Genomic DNA, 15,230 nt, shown 5'->3' on the forward strand with positions numbered 1-15,230 from the left:
CTCTTCCTGGACCTTCCCTCCAACTGGAACTACAAGATGGCGTGAGGCCCTACCTCTAATAAACACTTCACTTGAGTTTTCCCACTACAGTGTCATGAGCCTGCGGAGGGAACCCTCTGTGGGGGAGTAGTACGTGGATGGCACATCCGGAAACTCAAGCTCCCGCCCTGCACCTGGCTCGCCTCACCCCTACATCAACCGCACGTGCACACCCCACATTTTCCCTCAACAGAGGGAAACAGCTCTCACTGGCCCATATGATTTCTCTGACTTTAGTAAATGACCGGCTTTTCTTTGCCCTTGCCTCCCTCCTACACTACACCCTCCGCCTTGATCAATGCCACTCATAACCTGTAATATACTCAGTTCGCCACCACACGCTACTTGCTTACCTCTCAGAACCTCACGTGGCAGGGGCCACCTCCCCTACCTACCCAGGAAGGAAGCGAGGCGTGTAAAGGACAAATAGCTAGTAAACAGAGAAGCCAAACTCTCAACACAGGTCTTGTGACCCGCCCCGCCCAGCTCATGTGTCCTGGGACAGGAAACGGAGCGCCTGCCTTCAAGAGGGAGCGCACGGGCTCTACGCCTGAACCCACGGAAAACCTGGGGCTGGGCGGATGGATCCCAATGGCACCACGTCTGAGCCGCTAACGTTTCTCTCCATCCATTCAAGAGCGTCCTTCCTGAGGATCTGGTACATGTGAAGAGCACCAGGGACGAAGGAGCAGTCCTCATTCCTTTGTGTGCCCTTCACACACCCATTTCACGATGGCAGCAAATTAAAAGAGTAAGAAGCTTTTACAGTTTCTGAGCACCGGTTATTCAAAGTGTCTCTTTGGCAAAAAGACAAGACAAACATTTCTGGGGTCGAACCCACCTTTGGTGGTGAGAAGTCTGGAGGTGACTTCCAGTGTCTCCAGTGGCTCCGTCCCAATATTTTCCAATTGGATGACGAGTTGCTGAGCCTCCCCGTTGTAAAGCTGGACGGACACATTAGTAGAGATTTCATCACCAGAGGAGGGTTGCAAGGAATGGGCAGATCTGAAATAGCAGTAAGAATTACAGGGATTTTTTAAGAGAAAGAATCAAAGTAAAGAAAAACAACGGCATCTCAGAATATTCACATCCCCGGACTTAACACGTTCCAGAAGCAGGAAGTGGCGAAGCCCGGCTTTCAACATGGAACTCAATCTGAGCTATCAGGAGGGGAGGGTGAGCGCCACATGCGGAGGGCCATCCACACGCAGACGCATCCGGGGTTTCCACTCGGCCTCAGCGTCGTGTGTGTGTGTGTGTGCGCGTGCATGCGTGCGCACGTGTAGCATAAAAATACTTAACTACTGGATTATGGTGAGGCCTACGAGACACAGTGAATTAATTCAAATGATCTGTGAACCGTCACTCTCTAAAAAGAAATTTTTAAATCTCACGCTCACAACTGTCTTGGGAAAACCCATAGACTGAAGAAGAAAACAGGACTGTCCCGACGGATACCATGGGGACTGGAGTGGCGAGTACGTACAAGAGACTCCACGTCACAGGTACAAACGACAACCAATCCCTGCAAGTGCCTAAGGGGACACAGGGCAGCTGGGCGGCGTCCTCCGGCCACATGGCATCCTCTGCGTGGCCAGGTGAGGCCCAGGCCTCATGGGAGCGCAGGCCAGCACGCAGCCCGAAGGCTGCGCCACAACCTCAGGTTCAAAAGCACATACAATGCTCTGGAGAAGACTGGCCGCAAAAGAAAGGGGGTGGTCACTGGAGGAAAGGGTGAACATTCTTTCCTGGGGTCCCAAGAGCCCACGTGGCCCCCCACTCCCTTCCTCCTTACACCTGAAGGATTTCCACAGAAAGCCCATGAGTCTACACCATATACTGAACTGACCCAGAAATGGACAAAGACTCCGGGCCACACCACCCCCACCCAGCAAGTGCCCAACAGCTCCCCGCCGGCCAGGTCTTTCTAACTCTGCTCCCGGCCACAGAACAAAGGACCAGTGTCAGACCCAAGTCCCATTTTACATGCCACAAGACAGCTTCATATCCCCACACTGCTCCAAAAAAGATGGCAAGGAATATGCCGGACAGTACTGGTCTCACCCCCCTGGCATCCAAGGGAGGAGACGGGATTTAAACAATTTGGGCATACCGAGCCAGCCCTGCCCTTCCTGGGGGCCTCCTGCCCCAGGCTCTGAGAGAGGGGCTTCTATATCCAAACCACATTTGCAGAAAATAACAGCATAATGAATCAAGGTGAATTAGTTCACATTTTACACCTTTAAAGTTATTCATGAGTCAAGAAATAAACTTTCTCCGTCAAGGAAGGGAGATGAGTCCTATCCTCACTATAAACAACTTCTTTCCAGATTTTAATCTGCAGTCCTTCTTAAGTGCAAAAGCTGTTGTAGTCAACTTGAAATTGCAGAGGACGTATACAGAAAAACTAAAACACAGCGAGACTACTTACTTCGCCTCTCAAACAGAGAGGATACCAGCCCCTCTGGGACCATAGAAAAAGAAGGTGGGAAAAAGCAGAACCTTAGCGAGGCCACAGGGCCTGGCCGACACAGGAGCCGACCGTCCCTGAGTACCGGGTTCCATGTGACAGAGCCGGGGCCAGAAAGGGGCTGAGTCCTGGGTGAGCCGTGGCAGGAAGAGGATGGCAGTCAGACATGTCCCCTTTTCTGGGCATATTTTTTCCTTGCTTGATCATCTGGCCAACTTGTGTGAATCTTGTAAGGCCCAATTTAAACATCACATCTGTGATATGATGCCTTCCTGAACCGTGAACGGGAGTCTTCAGGTTAAGGAGCACTTAGCAAACTTGACTACGGTGAGTCTGGCTCCCCTCCGGACATGAGCTCCTACAACAGGCAAGGCCCAGGTCGAGGGCATTTCTGATTACTTGCTAGTCCTATAGACTAGGCCCAGATCACATGGCAGGCATCAAAAAAACGTGTGGGAGTGAATGTGTTAACTCAGTCACAAGGATACTGATGTTAGATTAATTAGAAGCAACCCTCATTTAAAGAATAGTCATCTGAAATCATGTGCTCCACACTAAAACCAACAAAATTCATTTTTTTTAACTGAGGTGTTACATACAATGAAATTCACTTGTTTTGAGTATATAATCCAATCATTTTAGCAAATTTACTGAGTAATAGAACTGTCACTGACAACCAACCTGTTTTAAACCATTTCCATTATCCAAACTGAGTATCTTTATGATGTACATTTTGAAGCAATTAAAATAGAAATTTTTTAGCGTATGTTATATGGCTATGCAAAAAATAATAAATGGTACTCACATAATGTGACATCATCTCAATATTCAAACATACATTTGCAAAAAGAAGGTAGATAAGCGATGGAAAGAAAAACCAGAAAGCATTCACAGTAACTGTCTCTGGGACTTCGGAGATATATTTCCCTTTTTTCTTCATGCCTTCCTACAAGGCTACTTTTCTACTTTTTATAAGGTAAAAGTTAACTGTCTTTCACAAAAAAAAAAAAAAAAAGATTACAAAGGCTAATTTCACATTTTGTTCCGTTCGTGGTAAGAAACATTTCAACCGTGTTGTGCTTCACTTTAAGCAAAGCATATTGCCTACTGGTTACCCTGAAGAAACCCTTCACCCATATTTTTTTTTAACGTTTATTTATATTTTTGAGACAGAGAGAGACAGAGCATGAAAGGGGAAGGGTCAAAGAGAGAGGGAGACACAGAACCCGAAACAGGCTCTAGGCTCTGAGCTGTCAGCACAGAGCCCGACATGGGGCTCAAACTCACAAACTGCAAGATCATGACCTGAGCTGAAGTCGGATGCTCAACCAACAGAGCCATCCACTCTCCCCAACCCATATTTTGATCCTAAGAATCATATATTAACTCAGATTCTTGGTACCATTAAAAATGTCTACTACAGAGGCACCTGGGTGGCTCAGCGGGTTGAGCATCTGACTTCTGCTCAGGTCATGATATCACGGTTTGCGGGTTCGAGCCCCGCGTCAGGCTCTGTGCTGACAGCTCAGAGCCTGGGGCCTGCTTCGGATTCTGTGTCTCCCTCTCTCTCTCTCTGCCCCTCCCTCGTTCGTGTGCTGGCTCTCTCTCTCACTCTCTCTCTCTCTCTCTCTCAAAAATAAATAAACACTAAAGAAATTTAAGAAAAAAACAGAAAAGAAATGTCTCCTCCCAACTACTCTGTGCACCCTTTCTTGTCAGAAGGCAGATGCCTGCGCCCTACCTGGGCAGTGAGGTGCTGATCTGCAGCCTGGGCAGGGCGGGAATGACCTCCACCGTGGAGCCGCTGGTCTTCACTCCCGGGAGGTCGTCCAGCAGACAGTCACTGAAGACGCCGAAGACCGTGGTATGGTAACCTGGGAAGCGAAACGAAGAGCTTCGCGGCCCCTGGACAGGCCTCCAGCCTCGGGCCCACGCCCAAAGGCCGACTCCAGCAGGGAGGAGCACGGCCCCCCGCCCCAGACCCGTGTCCGGTCAGCCCTCACCCCGCCGGTCCCACCCGCAGCCCGGCCTGAATCCCTGGGTGACGCACGCAGAGGGGTGACAGTCCCCGCATTCCTACCCACGGGGCCGACTGGGTCGCAGCAAAAGCACACGTGGGTCTTTGTCAACTAAGTCAACTTAAGACCAGGTCTCACCGCTCTCACGATTTGCTTTTCAAATCTGCCCGTCTCTAAGACAGTGATAGCTAGCGTTCCTTTGCAGGACATAATGTGACTGAATAAGTATCTGGAAAATGATCCGACATCTTCCAGGGACAGATCGAAGTTCGAGAGCCAACTATGGTGACTATGACTGCTACACGATATGACAAGCCTGCTGGATGTGTGCAAACACCGTAATCTAACATTAGCGAGTTTCTCATGCCAAAAACAACAAAAAAACCTCCACTGCTTAGACAAGCACTTGAAATTACTTAAGAAAGCTTTAAAATGGCTTTTGAAATTTCGAGAGAGAATTATTATAAACAATATTCACCGTATAACAAAATTAAACCATGCCCACGGGCTAAATGCTCTGTGCCTTCACATTAACGGAATGGATACTAATCAGAGAAGACAGCTGTTGGCCCGATAGCCGTGTCCTTCACCTTCTGCCAGCGTTAAACTGCTCTGGCGACTTGGGGCACCTGGGTGGCTCAGTCGGTCAAGCGTCCGACTTTGGCTCAGGTCACGATCTCACGGTTCGCGAGTTCGAGCCCCGCGTCGGGCTCTGTGCTGACAGCTCGGAGCCTGGAGCCTGCTTCGGATTCTGTATCTCCCTCTCTCTCTGACCCTCCCCCACTTTCTCTCTCTCTCTCTCTCTCTCTCTCTCAAAAATAGATAAAAACATTAAAAAAATTAAAAAAAAAAAAAAAACTGCTCTGGCAACTCAAAGTTACCCATCACGGCACCCACACTTCCTTCCTTTGGAAATAGGTCACTTAAAAGCCTTCTTTAATTTAGCCTGCAAACATTTTCCTCCCCAGAAACCCATATCTGGTGTAACGCCCCTGCATGTTCTTCTTTCTATAAAACCCGATATAGGGGCGCCTGGGTGGCTCTGTCAGTTAAGCGGCTGACTTCGGCTCAGGTCATGATCTCACAGCTTGTGAGTTCAAGCCCCGCATCGGGCTCTGTGCTGACAGCTCAGAGCCTGGAGCCTGCTTCGGATTCTGTGTCTCCCTCTCTCTCTCTCTCTCTCTGCCCCTCCCCTGCTCACACTCTGTCTGTCTCTCTCTCTCTCAAAACATAAATAAACATTAAAACATTTTAAAAATAAATAAATAAATAAAACCTGATATAACGTGGTTTTGCCTAAGCAAACTTTGTTTTCCACTTCTTAATTAAAATCAGTCATTTTCCCTTTCTTACCTGTTGCTGAAAATGACTACAAAGAAATTCAAAACCTGATGACCAATCCTGCCGTGTCTAATCATATTTCTGAGAGTACACAGTCAGCCCTTCCCACTTTGCACAGCAGGTGCGCCAAAAAGAACACAACCAGTCTGTACCAACAAGAGCTGTGCTACCAGGGCTCTGAGTCCTCATCCACCGGTTATCGGTTATTGGTTAGCCCCTCAGTCCTAATTATTTCCTCTGCCATCCGTCTCCTTCGCTCCACTCCCCTGTCACGGCTGCGGCCCTACCTTTGTCATTTCATCCCTGGATTATGTCAACAACTTCACAGTCGGTCTCCCTGCCTCCTGCCCATCTCCAGCCCACATTGCACGCAGCAGCCTGGGGTCCCTCTGGACTGCCCGCCTGGCTGTATCTCTCCTCAGATCGAATGCGGCCCACGGGAGAAAACCAGCATCCCGTGGCATGATTTACAAGGCCCTTCCAGGTCTGTCCTCTGTCTCCCTCCCTTCACGGCCTCGTCACCCCTCTGCTTTGGGCCAGGTCCTCGAAGCCGCCCCTGGTTCCCCAACACACACAGGTCTCTGGACCACTTGTTCTTTCTGCCCGGAAGCCCCCTACTCCCCACCCCATCCACTCGCATAATTCCCCTTTGGCCTTCAAAGCTCAGGGTCCCTCAGTAGGAGAAAGAAAGCCCTTCTCGGCCCACGCTCCCCTTCTGGGCCTTCTCCCCCACGTTCGGCCAGTCACGTGCTTGGCCCCTCCTGGCACTTGCTGCCACATATCGTAACCCACCTCACCCCCCGCAGACATCGCCCTTCCCCAGAACTGTCCCCATTTCAGTCACTAAGTATCTACTGAAGACCCACCGCGTGTCAGGGACCAGCAAGACGGACGAGCCCAGTGAGCAGTTGCAACCACTGGCCTGGAGGGTCACACGCGGGTGCGGTAGGAGCGCCTAGCAGCGCACCTGCCCCAGCATGGAGATGCTGAGCACAATCCCCAAGGGGAGAGGAAATGTGAGCCAAGAACTGAGAGAGGCACAGGGCCAGGCAAGTCCGGAAGCAGCAGCAGAAGGAAAAGCACAGGCAGAGGCTCAGAAAGCCTATGGGAGGGACGCGTAACTCAGGGGGAGGGGAGGGGAGGGGCACGAGGCGCCACGGGCCCGGATCACACGGGGGAGCTCCGAAGCCACGTTACGGAGTCCAGCCCAGACGGGGCAGGTATGGGGAAGGTGCTAAGACTCATGGTTAAGAGATGACACGGGCAGATGGGCACTGTGGAAAGGCCACTTGACAGCAGTGTGGGAAGCGGGCTCACCAGCCACCAAGACGTGACAGAGAAAGATGAGCCCGTTGGTTTTGTGACAAACCCTGTAAGAAGGTCTCCTTCTGTCTCTTGAGGGCCTGCAGAGGCAGACAGGAGCACTGAGGTTCCCGTCAGTAGGGCAGGGGCAGGGGTGGGGCTGGTGAGAGGCGGCAGGGGGCAAGGCAGCATCCGAGGACCCGCTTCGGGCACCCAGCAGGATGGTGACGCCCTCACCGAGATGAGGCAACCAAGGTGCCAGCCGGTCAGTGGTTGGCTATGCAGGTTCAGGAAAGGGGTCTGGACGGAGCCCCGGCCTGGGAATCAGCAGCATATGGATGAGCCCTGAAGCCGAGAAGTCACTGAGAGGACAGAGACTGCCTAGAGGTACCCCGATGGGGGCGGGGGGGAAGAGGGCAGATGGGGGAAGGGGGAGGGAAGGACAGAGCCTGGCCCTGAGGAACACCATGGGGGGTCGTGTAGAAGCAGCATCTGCAGGGCACTGAGTGTGAAGGGGAGCAGGCGGGGTGTCTGACAGAAGCCGGAGGAGGACACCCACGAGGGCGGGTGGGCCCAGCAGCAACGGCAGACCAAACTGGGTCAGCAGGGACAGCCCCCGCACACGGCAGGTCACGACACCAACAGAGAGGGGGACAGTGGACTCTGTGTGTCTACACGGACCCTTGACGAGGTGTGGCAGGAGGGCCCGATGGCGGAGGGGAGCCCACAGACACGTCTGCAGACCCACCGGAGGAGATGGGCCGCACAGAACGGTGACAGGAGGGCGAGGAGGCCAGACGCGGAGTCGGACCCCTCCCGCTGTAACAGCGCTGAGGGCCGACTGCATCCCGGGCACTCAAAACCGTTCCTCTCCATGTCGCAGCCCCAGGCAACGTGATCCGGCCATCACCCCTGCACTGGGACCGACACCAGGGACCAGTGACGGGCCTCCGCGGGGCAGGACAGGGGGTTCGGCAGCCCTGTTCGAGCTGAACTCAGAAAGCAAGTCTCCTTACCGTTCACAGTAATCATCCCAGTCGTCTGTGGGACCCCAACGAGAGTCACTGGGTAAAGACCAGACTCCGCCGGAAGGGAGAGCGCCGCGGGGAGAGACTCGAAGTCCACGCCGCTGGTGAGGAGCCCCTAAAACAAGCAATAGCAACGTGGGACACAGCACAAAGCACCGCTGCCTCACGGGTCCCCCCAGACGCAGGGCGTCCGCCAGCCCACAGGCCCAGGCCACCAGGAGGAGGACGGCAATGCCTGGCCTGCGTGAAGGTCCACAGAGAGACGCAGGCTTGGTCGCGACGTGCACGTGACACAAACAACCTGGAAATGGGCAGCACTGTGGGTGCCTGAACAATTCCATCTCGATGTTAGCCCTGCTTTCTGTTGCTTTACCAAGTTGGAATGTAAACGTAATGGAAAAAAATAAAATATGTGAACACAGAGAAAAAAACAAAGGATGGAAATACGATCATCCGTTAACATCCCTCACTGAATGATCAAGTCATGTCACCATGTGCCAGGCCGTGCTCCACAGGGAACAAGACAGATTCCTCGGCTTCGGGGAGCCGCCCACAACCGTCAACAGCACAGGGATGTCAGTGCTCAGCACTTCTCCTCGGCGCTGTAACAGAGGTCCTACCCAGTGCAAGAGGCAAGAAAAAGAAACTAAAGGCACGCAATCAGTTTACTCACAAAAACCAAAACTATAAACATAAAAAGCCCTGTGGAAACCACAAGGAACCTTGAACTAACAAGTGCATTGAGCAAAGGCACAAAGTCAGTGTGAAAAAAAGCAAAGATATTTCTATAATCCAGCAACAAACAAAAAATATTAGAAAATAAAATACAAAAACACCATTAACTAAGAGAACAGAAACATCGACCGCATGGCAGTCGAGCTGATGAACGACGGGTAAAGACTGCTCCCCAGGCGAGGACACGCACAAAGGAGGGGCCCAGGACCTTTCTGGGGCTTGTCTTCCGCGGTGCCGCGGTCTACGTGGCCCTGAACCTACCAGACCCAGACACGCTACAGACTGAGCCACTGAGCCAGCACAACGGTGGCGGGGCCCCAGTTCTCACGCTGACGGAAAGGACAAGGCGTGGGAAGGAGGAAGGCAGGACAGGGCCCCGTGGAGACTGGCGAGAGCCGACGGCACCACCCTGAAGTCAGGGCTGACGCAGTCTGTACGTGTACCGTGCACGCATGTGCGTATGGGCACGGGTGTGCGCGTGTATGCAGATGTGTGCATGCAGGTGTATCTGTGAGTACATGTCTGCGTGCACACGCGCATGCTTTTCCTCACTGTGTCTCTAGACAGCCCCCAGAAGCAGACACTCCAGCAACACGGAGCGCACCTAGGCCCAGATCTGGAGCAAAAGCGCGCAATGATCTCCATGCAGAACAGAGGCAGTGGGCCAGAGAGCAGGCACAGAAACCAGAGGATGGCTACTGGCTCCAGGCGAAACGTGTTGGCATTTTATTTCTTCTCAAAATAGCTATGAGCAAACGTGGCGAAACGTGGACGGTGGACATTCTAGGAAGGCCTAACACTCCCTGTAACATTTCATACGCTTGAAATATTTCGTTATTTTTTCATTCTGGCCACGATCTCTGGGCTACCTTCTAGTGGCAATTTTTATTTTATTCTTTGTGCTTCCTAACTTTTTATTAAAAACCACATATTACTTTTAAACCACATAAAAATAAAAGCCACTTTTTAAGACAAAAAGAATCAGTGTGTCAGAAAGAACAGCAAGCATCTGATACTTGAAGCACTTTGGGGAAAATTCTCTAAACAATTATTTCCCGATTCAGGCCAAGAGACAGAAAGTCACCATTAAAAGGCCTGATGCGAGAGCAAACCCTAAAGCGGGCAGCTTCTTGCACAAGAGGAGGACGACAGTACTCACTCCTGCCGGCCTCCTCTCTGAGTGACCTCAGGGCTGTAGGCTTGACGGTGGGCTGAGTGTCTCAGAGCTCAAATGAATTCTGGAGACCTATGCCTCACGCGGAGAGCCGGCACACTACCTTCAATAACCACCAGTGGGCCGGGTGCACTCCCACTCTTCCTTCTATTCTCAGTTAAGCCTTTGTCTCTCCGGAAAGCCTTCCTGGACTCTCCACGGGGACCCTGCAGCATCTCGTGCACCCACAGCACTGACCACGGCAGGGACCAGGTCTCCCAAGGGCCCTGCCCGCGGCCTGATACGTGGCATGAGCACTCAGCAAGATATCTGCATGAAAAGCCCACCACTTACCCTGAGCGTAAGTCATTCAACTCTGAAGGAAAACGTGAACGATCTCAAAACCATCCTTCGCAAGTCTCTGAAAAATTACCAAGCAGTACTATACGCTAACATGCAGCATTAGATAACAATATACAGCACAAAGCCTACGTGACAACGCACGGCAGCCGGTGGTGACCCGAGGCACCGAGCAGTGCTACATAATAATAAGCAGAGAAGACTTGAGAAACGGAACCCGCGTGACGGGTGGGAGGCTCTGCTCCGGAAACAGGATGAATCTGGAGAGACAATACACATCTCCTTCCCACGGACTATGGAATTGGGTGAGTGGCCCCAGGAGAGACCGCTACGGAGTGAACCTTCAATGCCCTTCACAAAACACGAGAACAGAAAAGCAGAATTCAAAGCGGAGAGAAACCTCACACTGGCGGTGCAGTAACCTCCACTCTTACTCCACAGCCTGCTCTTCTCTCAGGCCTTGATCGTCTAGCAATAAAGTAAGGCTGATACTGAGCAGTGGACACAATATACACTTCGTAACCCGTGCCAATCTCATGTAAATTTCAACATGATTATTTCAAATCTCACATCCAATCGACTACGCTTGGCATGTGTTCAAATCAGAGGTTATCTGTTCACGGATTCAACCACAGAGCACCAAGCACTAAGGACGCAGAAATGACAAGACGTGGTCGGTCTTCCTTCACAAAAACCTTATAATCTCTGGCAAAACAAATATAAAAATAGACGCCTGTCATAGGGCGTGTGTCTCAAACATTAATTTAAAAACTTAGTTTCATGGTAAGCTGGTGTCGAGCCCAAAAGGTCAGTGGTTAGTGATACGTACCATGTTTTCAACTCGGAGTTCGAACGGCATCGGGTTGTAGACCATCAGCTGAACTTCACACACGTCTCCTTGAACCCACTGGAAATCTAGAAACACACACACACACAGCGATGCGTCAGCTGGTATCCTGCATATTTTACATGGTTTCAGATTACTCTCTGGGAATTCATCTTTCCAGTGAGACAGTGGGCATTAAGATTGTCTCTCGACGAAAATTCAAAGCCAGCGTCACTGCAGCTTTTTCTCGAAAACAAAGTAAGTCACCACTGCCACTTGGATGCTTCGTATCCGCCGTTGGTCACCATCTTTAGCAGGGTGAATTCATGCCAGTGTGTCAAATGCAGCTCTACAAAACTGAGATCAATCCAGACAGCACCACTCCCGGCGCAGACCTGTAAGTCACACAGACCTCCACTGACCCAGAGGCTGGTACTTAGGAAGACGGTGATAGTCAACTCCAGGGAGCATACACCATGACCACCCCGCCCCCGTCCCCTCTCTAAGAATGTGAGAGAAAATGGTGGCCTCTCCTCCAGGCCACTCCCAGGTCAGCTGTAGTCCAACAGCTGTCGAAGGCAGAATTCTGAGATGACCCCTGAGATCCCCAACCCTGGTGGCTACGCCCTGTGTAATCTTCCCCCCACCCCAAGTGTGAATACGGTGATCAGGTTATGCTCTATAACAAAGGTGAAGGGATTTTGCATAAAGGTCCCAAATCACTTGGCTTCGAGCTCATCAATGGGAAATTGTCCTCGGGAGGGGCTGATCTAATTAGGTAGGCCATTAAAAGGGACCGCACCCCTCCTGGGAGAAAAGATTCAAAGCATGAGTGGGTGTATGGAGAAGGCCACAGTGGCAAGAATCCAGAGGGCCTCGAAGAAATGGCAACGGTCCTGGTTAACAGCCAGCAAGAGAGCTGGGACCCCAGTCGTGCAACCACAAGGAAGGGAATGAGAACAACTTGAAGGACCCTGACCCAGATCCTTCCCTAGTCAAGCCTCCAGATGAGGACACAGCCCCAGCTGACACCTGGATTTCAGCCTGGGAGACCCTGAGCAGTGGACCCAGCTAACGCACGCTAAACTCCTGACCCACAGAAACAGCGAGAATATAAATCTCGGTTGTTTTAAGCCACTAAGGTGGTAGTGATTTGTTACAAAGCGACAGAAAACTAAAGCAGTCCCCACCTCCACTCCCCTGGCTCTCTGCTTCCTTTAAGATAACCCGTTCGCAAACCAGAAGGAACTTCGAAATCAATTAACATATGTTAGGCACGAGTCGTGTCGTGTGGGTGTGAGGCACTGCTGAGGAGTTTATCTCATACTCTTCATCATCACCTCGTGAGACAGGCCTCATAATCCCCATTGTGACAGGGCAGACACCCGAGGTCCAGACGAGTTCGTAAATGCGCCCAGGAATCACACAGCTAGGAAGTGGTGCAGCAGGGCCTCGAACCCAGCACTGGGAACTCAAAGAGTGTCTAGAACAGACACTGGTGTTAAAAGGGTTTTTCAGGAGACACAGAATTCGAAACAGGAGTTTCTGAGTAGGTACTGAGATTTACTAGTTAGAATTCTTCAGCTTTCACCGAGCTTTCATAAAGATACCAGTGCAAACACTGCACCCGGCAGCCTGCACGCAGACTAGACCGGCCACGCCAAACCTGTGACACACGGCCCACAGCTGGCATCCTCAAACTGATGAAATGAAGAAATAGCCTGCCAGGTAATTTCGTTTTAAAAGTGCTGGCACAACCGTGGGGCGCCTGGGTGGCTCAGTCGGCTAAGCGTCCGACTCTTGGTTTTGGCTCAGGTCACGATCTCACGGTTTCATGGGTTCGAGCTCCTTACTGGGCTCCACACTGAGAGGACAGAGCCTGGCTGGGATTCTCTCTCTCCCCCTCTCTGCCCCTCCCCTGCTCATGTACTCTCTCTCTCTCTCAGAACAAATAAACTTCAAAAACAAATAAAAACTCAAAGTGCTTGCACAACCATGTGTTCATCTGAGCCTGCTGTCAATGCAGGGAAGTGGTCAGCAGAGCAAGGACGTCCTCATTCACACACAAGGAGCAGGCCCCGCCAGGCTGAAGGGCCACCCTCCCGGCCACTTCGCGAAGGAGGCGGCTGAGAGCGGGACTCGCGGCTGCCGGGCTCCAGGCCCGTGCTCTCCTCGCTGTGCTGCCCCACCACGCTGGCCCCAGAAACCCAGGCCTCCTCCGACCTGCGTCCTGCCCCCTCTTTCCCTGGCCCCTGGCCGTCAGGCAGAACCCGCCAGGACAGGCTCACAGAAGCCATCCTCTGGGATACGCCATGCCTCCATGGGGCCCTGCAGCAGCAGCTCTGAGCCCACGCCAGGCACCTTCCCACAGCCAGTGAAAACGTCAACTGTTTTAACAGGCTGCTCTGCCCGGCCGCTGAGGGGCCGTTTTCTCTGTCATTGTCAAAAAATCATCACTTAAAACCTCATTTTCTGGGGCGCCTGGGTGGCTCAGTCGGTTGAGCGTCCGACTTCGGCTCAGGTCATGATATCAGAGTTCGTGGGTTCGAGCCCCGCGTTGGGCTCTGTGCTGGCAGCTCGGAACCTGGAGCCTGCTTCGGAGCCTGGAGCCTGTTTCGAATTCTGTGTCTCCTTCTCTCTCTGCCCCTCCCCTGCTCACGCTCTGTCTCTCTCTGCCCCTCAAAAATAATTAATAAGCATCTTTAAAAAACATTTTTAAAAGTCATTTTCCTGGGGTTCTGAAAGGAATCATTTAAACTTGCGTGGCCCCATTCAATCTAAGAGAAATCACTGGTGACATCACCGGTCACGTGACTATTTTCTTCTGAAAGAAGATCATCTCTCCCAGCCTCAGTGTGTCAGACCACACGGTGGAGGCCCTTCCTTGAGATTCCCCCCCAGAAACCACGGAAGGGACAGCCACGGATCCAGGCCCTGCCCGCCCTGAGCCGCACCACACTCTGTCCACTACGCTGGATGACGCACACGGCAGGACGTGCTCTTGAGCCCCCGCTGCATCCCCAGCACCTAGCACAGCGCTCGCCACAGCTGTCAGGGACCTTCAGAACATCCCCTCGCTCGACCCTCACGAGAGCCCTCTGCGTGAGCCGCTCTGGTCTTCCGCACGGCAGCAGCCCAGGGAAGCGCGGTCTCGTCTGAGGCTGCACCGTGGGAAGCCGCGAGGCCAGGCTGTGGCCCGAGGCCACGTGACAGCCACGGCCTGCCCGGGCCACCACACTGCCTCTGGGGCGGCGGTCGACCTCGGCACTGAGCCCAGCCCTGCCACCATGTCCGAGCACCCATCACACAAGCCCGGGGCATGTGCCACAATCGGCTCGGCCCAGAGCTGAACTGGGGCAGCAGCGACGCTGGCAACAAGCAGACAGAAAGATGGGTAAGGTCTTCCAAGCTGGAGCGCAGCCGGTCCCAGAAACTGCCCCCCCACCCCGGGGTTTTTTGTTCCCGAACACTCTACGTCCCCTGCTGTGATGATGGTTCCCCCAATTATACGCAAAGATTCTTTTATAGAGATGGGAGTTTTAGGTTAAAGATATGTGATTCTTCAAACCTCTAGGCAGGTCTTCGCTGATGAGTGTATTGCCAAAAAGATACTGGAAGCCACAGAATATAAATTACATATTCCTACCCGTGGGTATTCAACAAATAACATGCATTTTGGCCGAGGCTTCTGTTATATTTCAGAAAAACCCTTGCATCATCCACTGAATTCATCCTCAGCCCAGACGAGCGGGCGCTTGTCACTGCAATGAGGACCCACATGATAAGGATAATTCCTGGGCTTTGAGTCGTAAACCTTGGCCGGAGACTGGGTCCCGCACTCGCTGGCTGTCCGGCCCGGGGTAGGTCATTCTTACTGACTCAGTCTTAATCTTCTCCCTTGTCAGTTGGGGATATAACGCCTGCAGCATCATGCAATTATGCGAATCACTGGAAAATG

At 52.3% G+C, this 15,230-nt stretch overlaps 1 protein-coding gene across 4 annotated transcripts in view; it reads right to left on the reverse strand.

Annotated features, from left to right (window-relative positions):
- TRAPPC9 (trafficking protein particle complex subunit 9) overlaps positions 1 to 15,230 on the reverse strand; it is a 570,461-nt gene that overhangs the window by 425,210 nt on the left and 130,021 nt on the right. For all 4 annotated transcript variants that reach the window (XM_042923740.1, XM_042923741.1, XM_042923739.1 and 1 more), the window contains 4 exons: positions 11,276 to 11,361; positions 8,187 to 8,313; positions 4,251 to 4,383; positions 881 to 1,044 (listed from right to left, as the gene is read on the reverse strand). In XM_042923740.1, the coding sequence (XP_042779674.1) occupies positions 881 to 1,044; positions 4,251 to 4,383; positions 8,187 to 8,313; positions 11,276 to 11,361 (510 nt within the window). The remainder of the gene's footprint in view (positions 1 to 880; positions 1,045 to 4,250; positions 4,384 to 8,186; positions 8,314 to 11,275; positions 11,362 to 15,230) is intronic.

This window comes from Panthera leo, chromosome F2 (assembly GCF_018350215.1).
Source record: "Panthera leo isolate Ple1 chromosome F2, P.leo_Ple1_pat1.1, whole genome shotgun sequence".
NCBI classification, from domain to species: Eukaryota; Metazoa; Chordata; class Mammalia; order Carnivora; family Felidae; genus Panthera; species Panthera leo.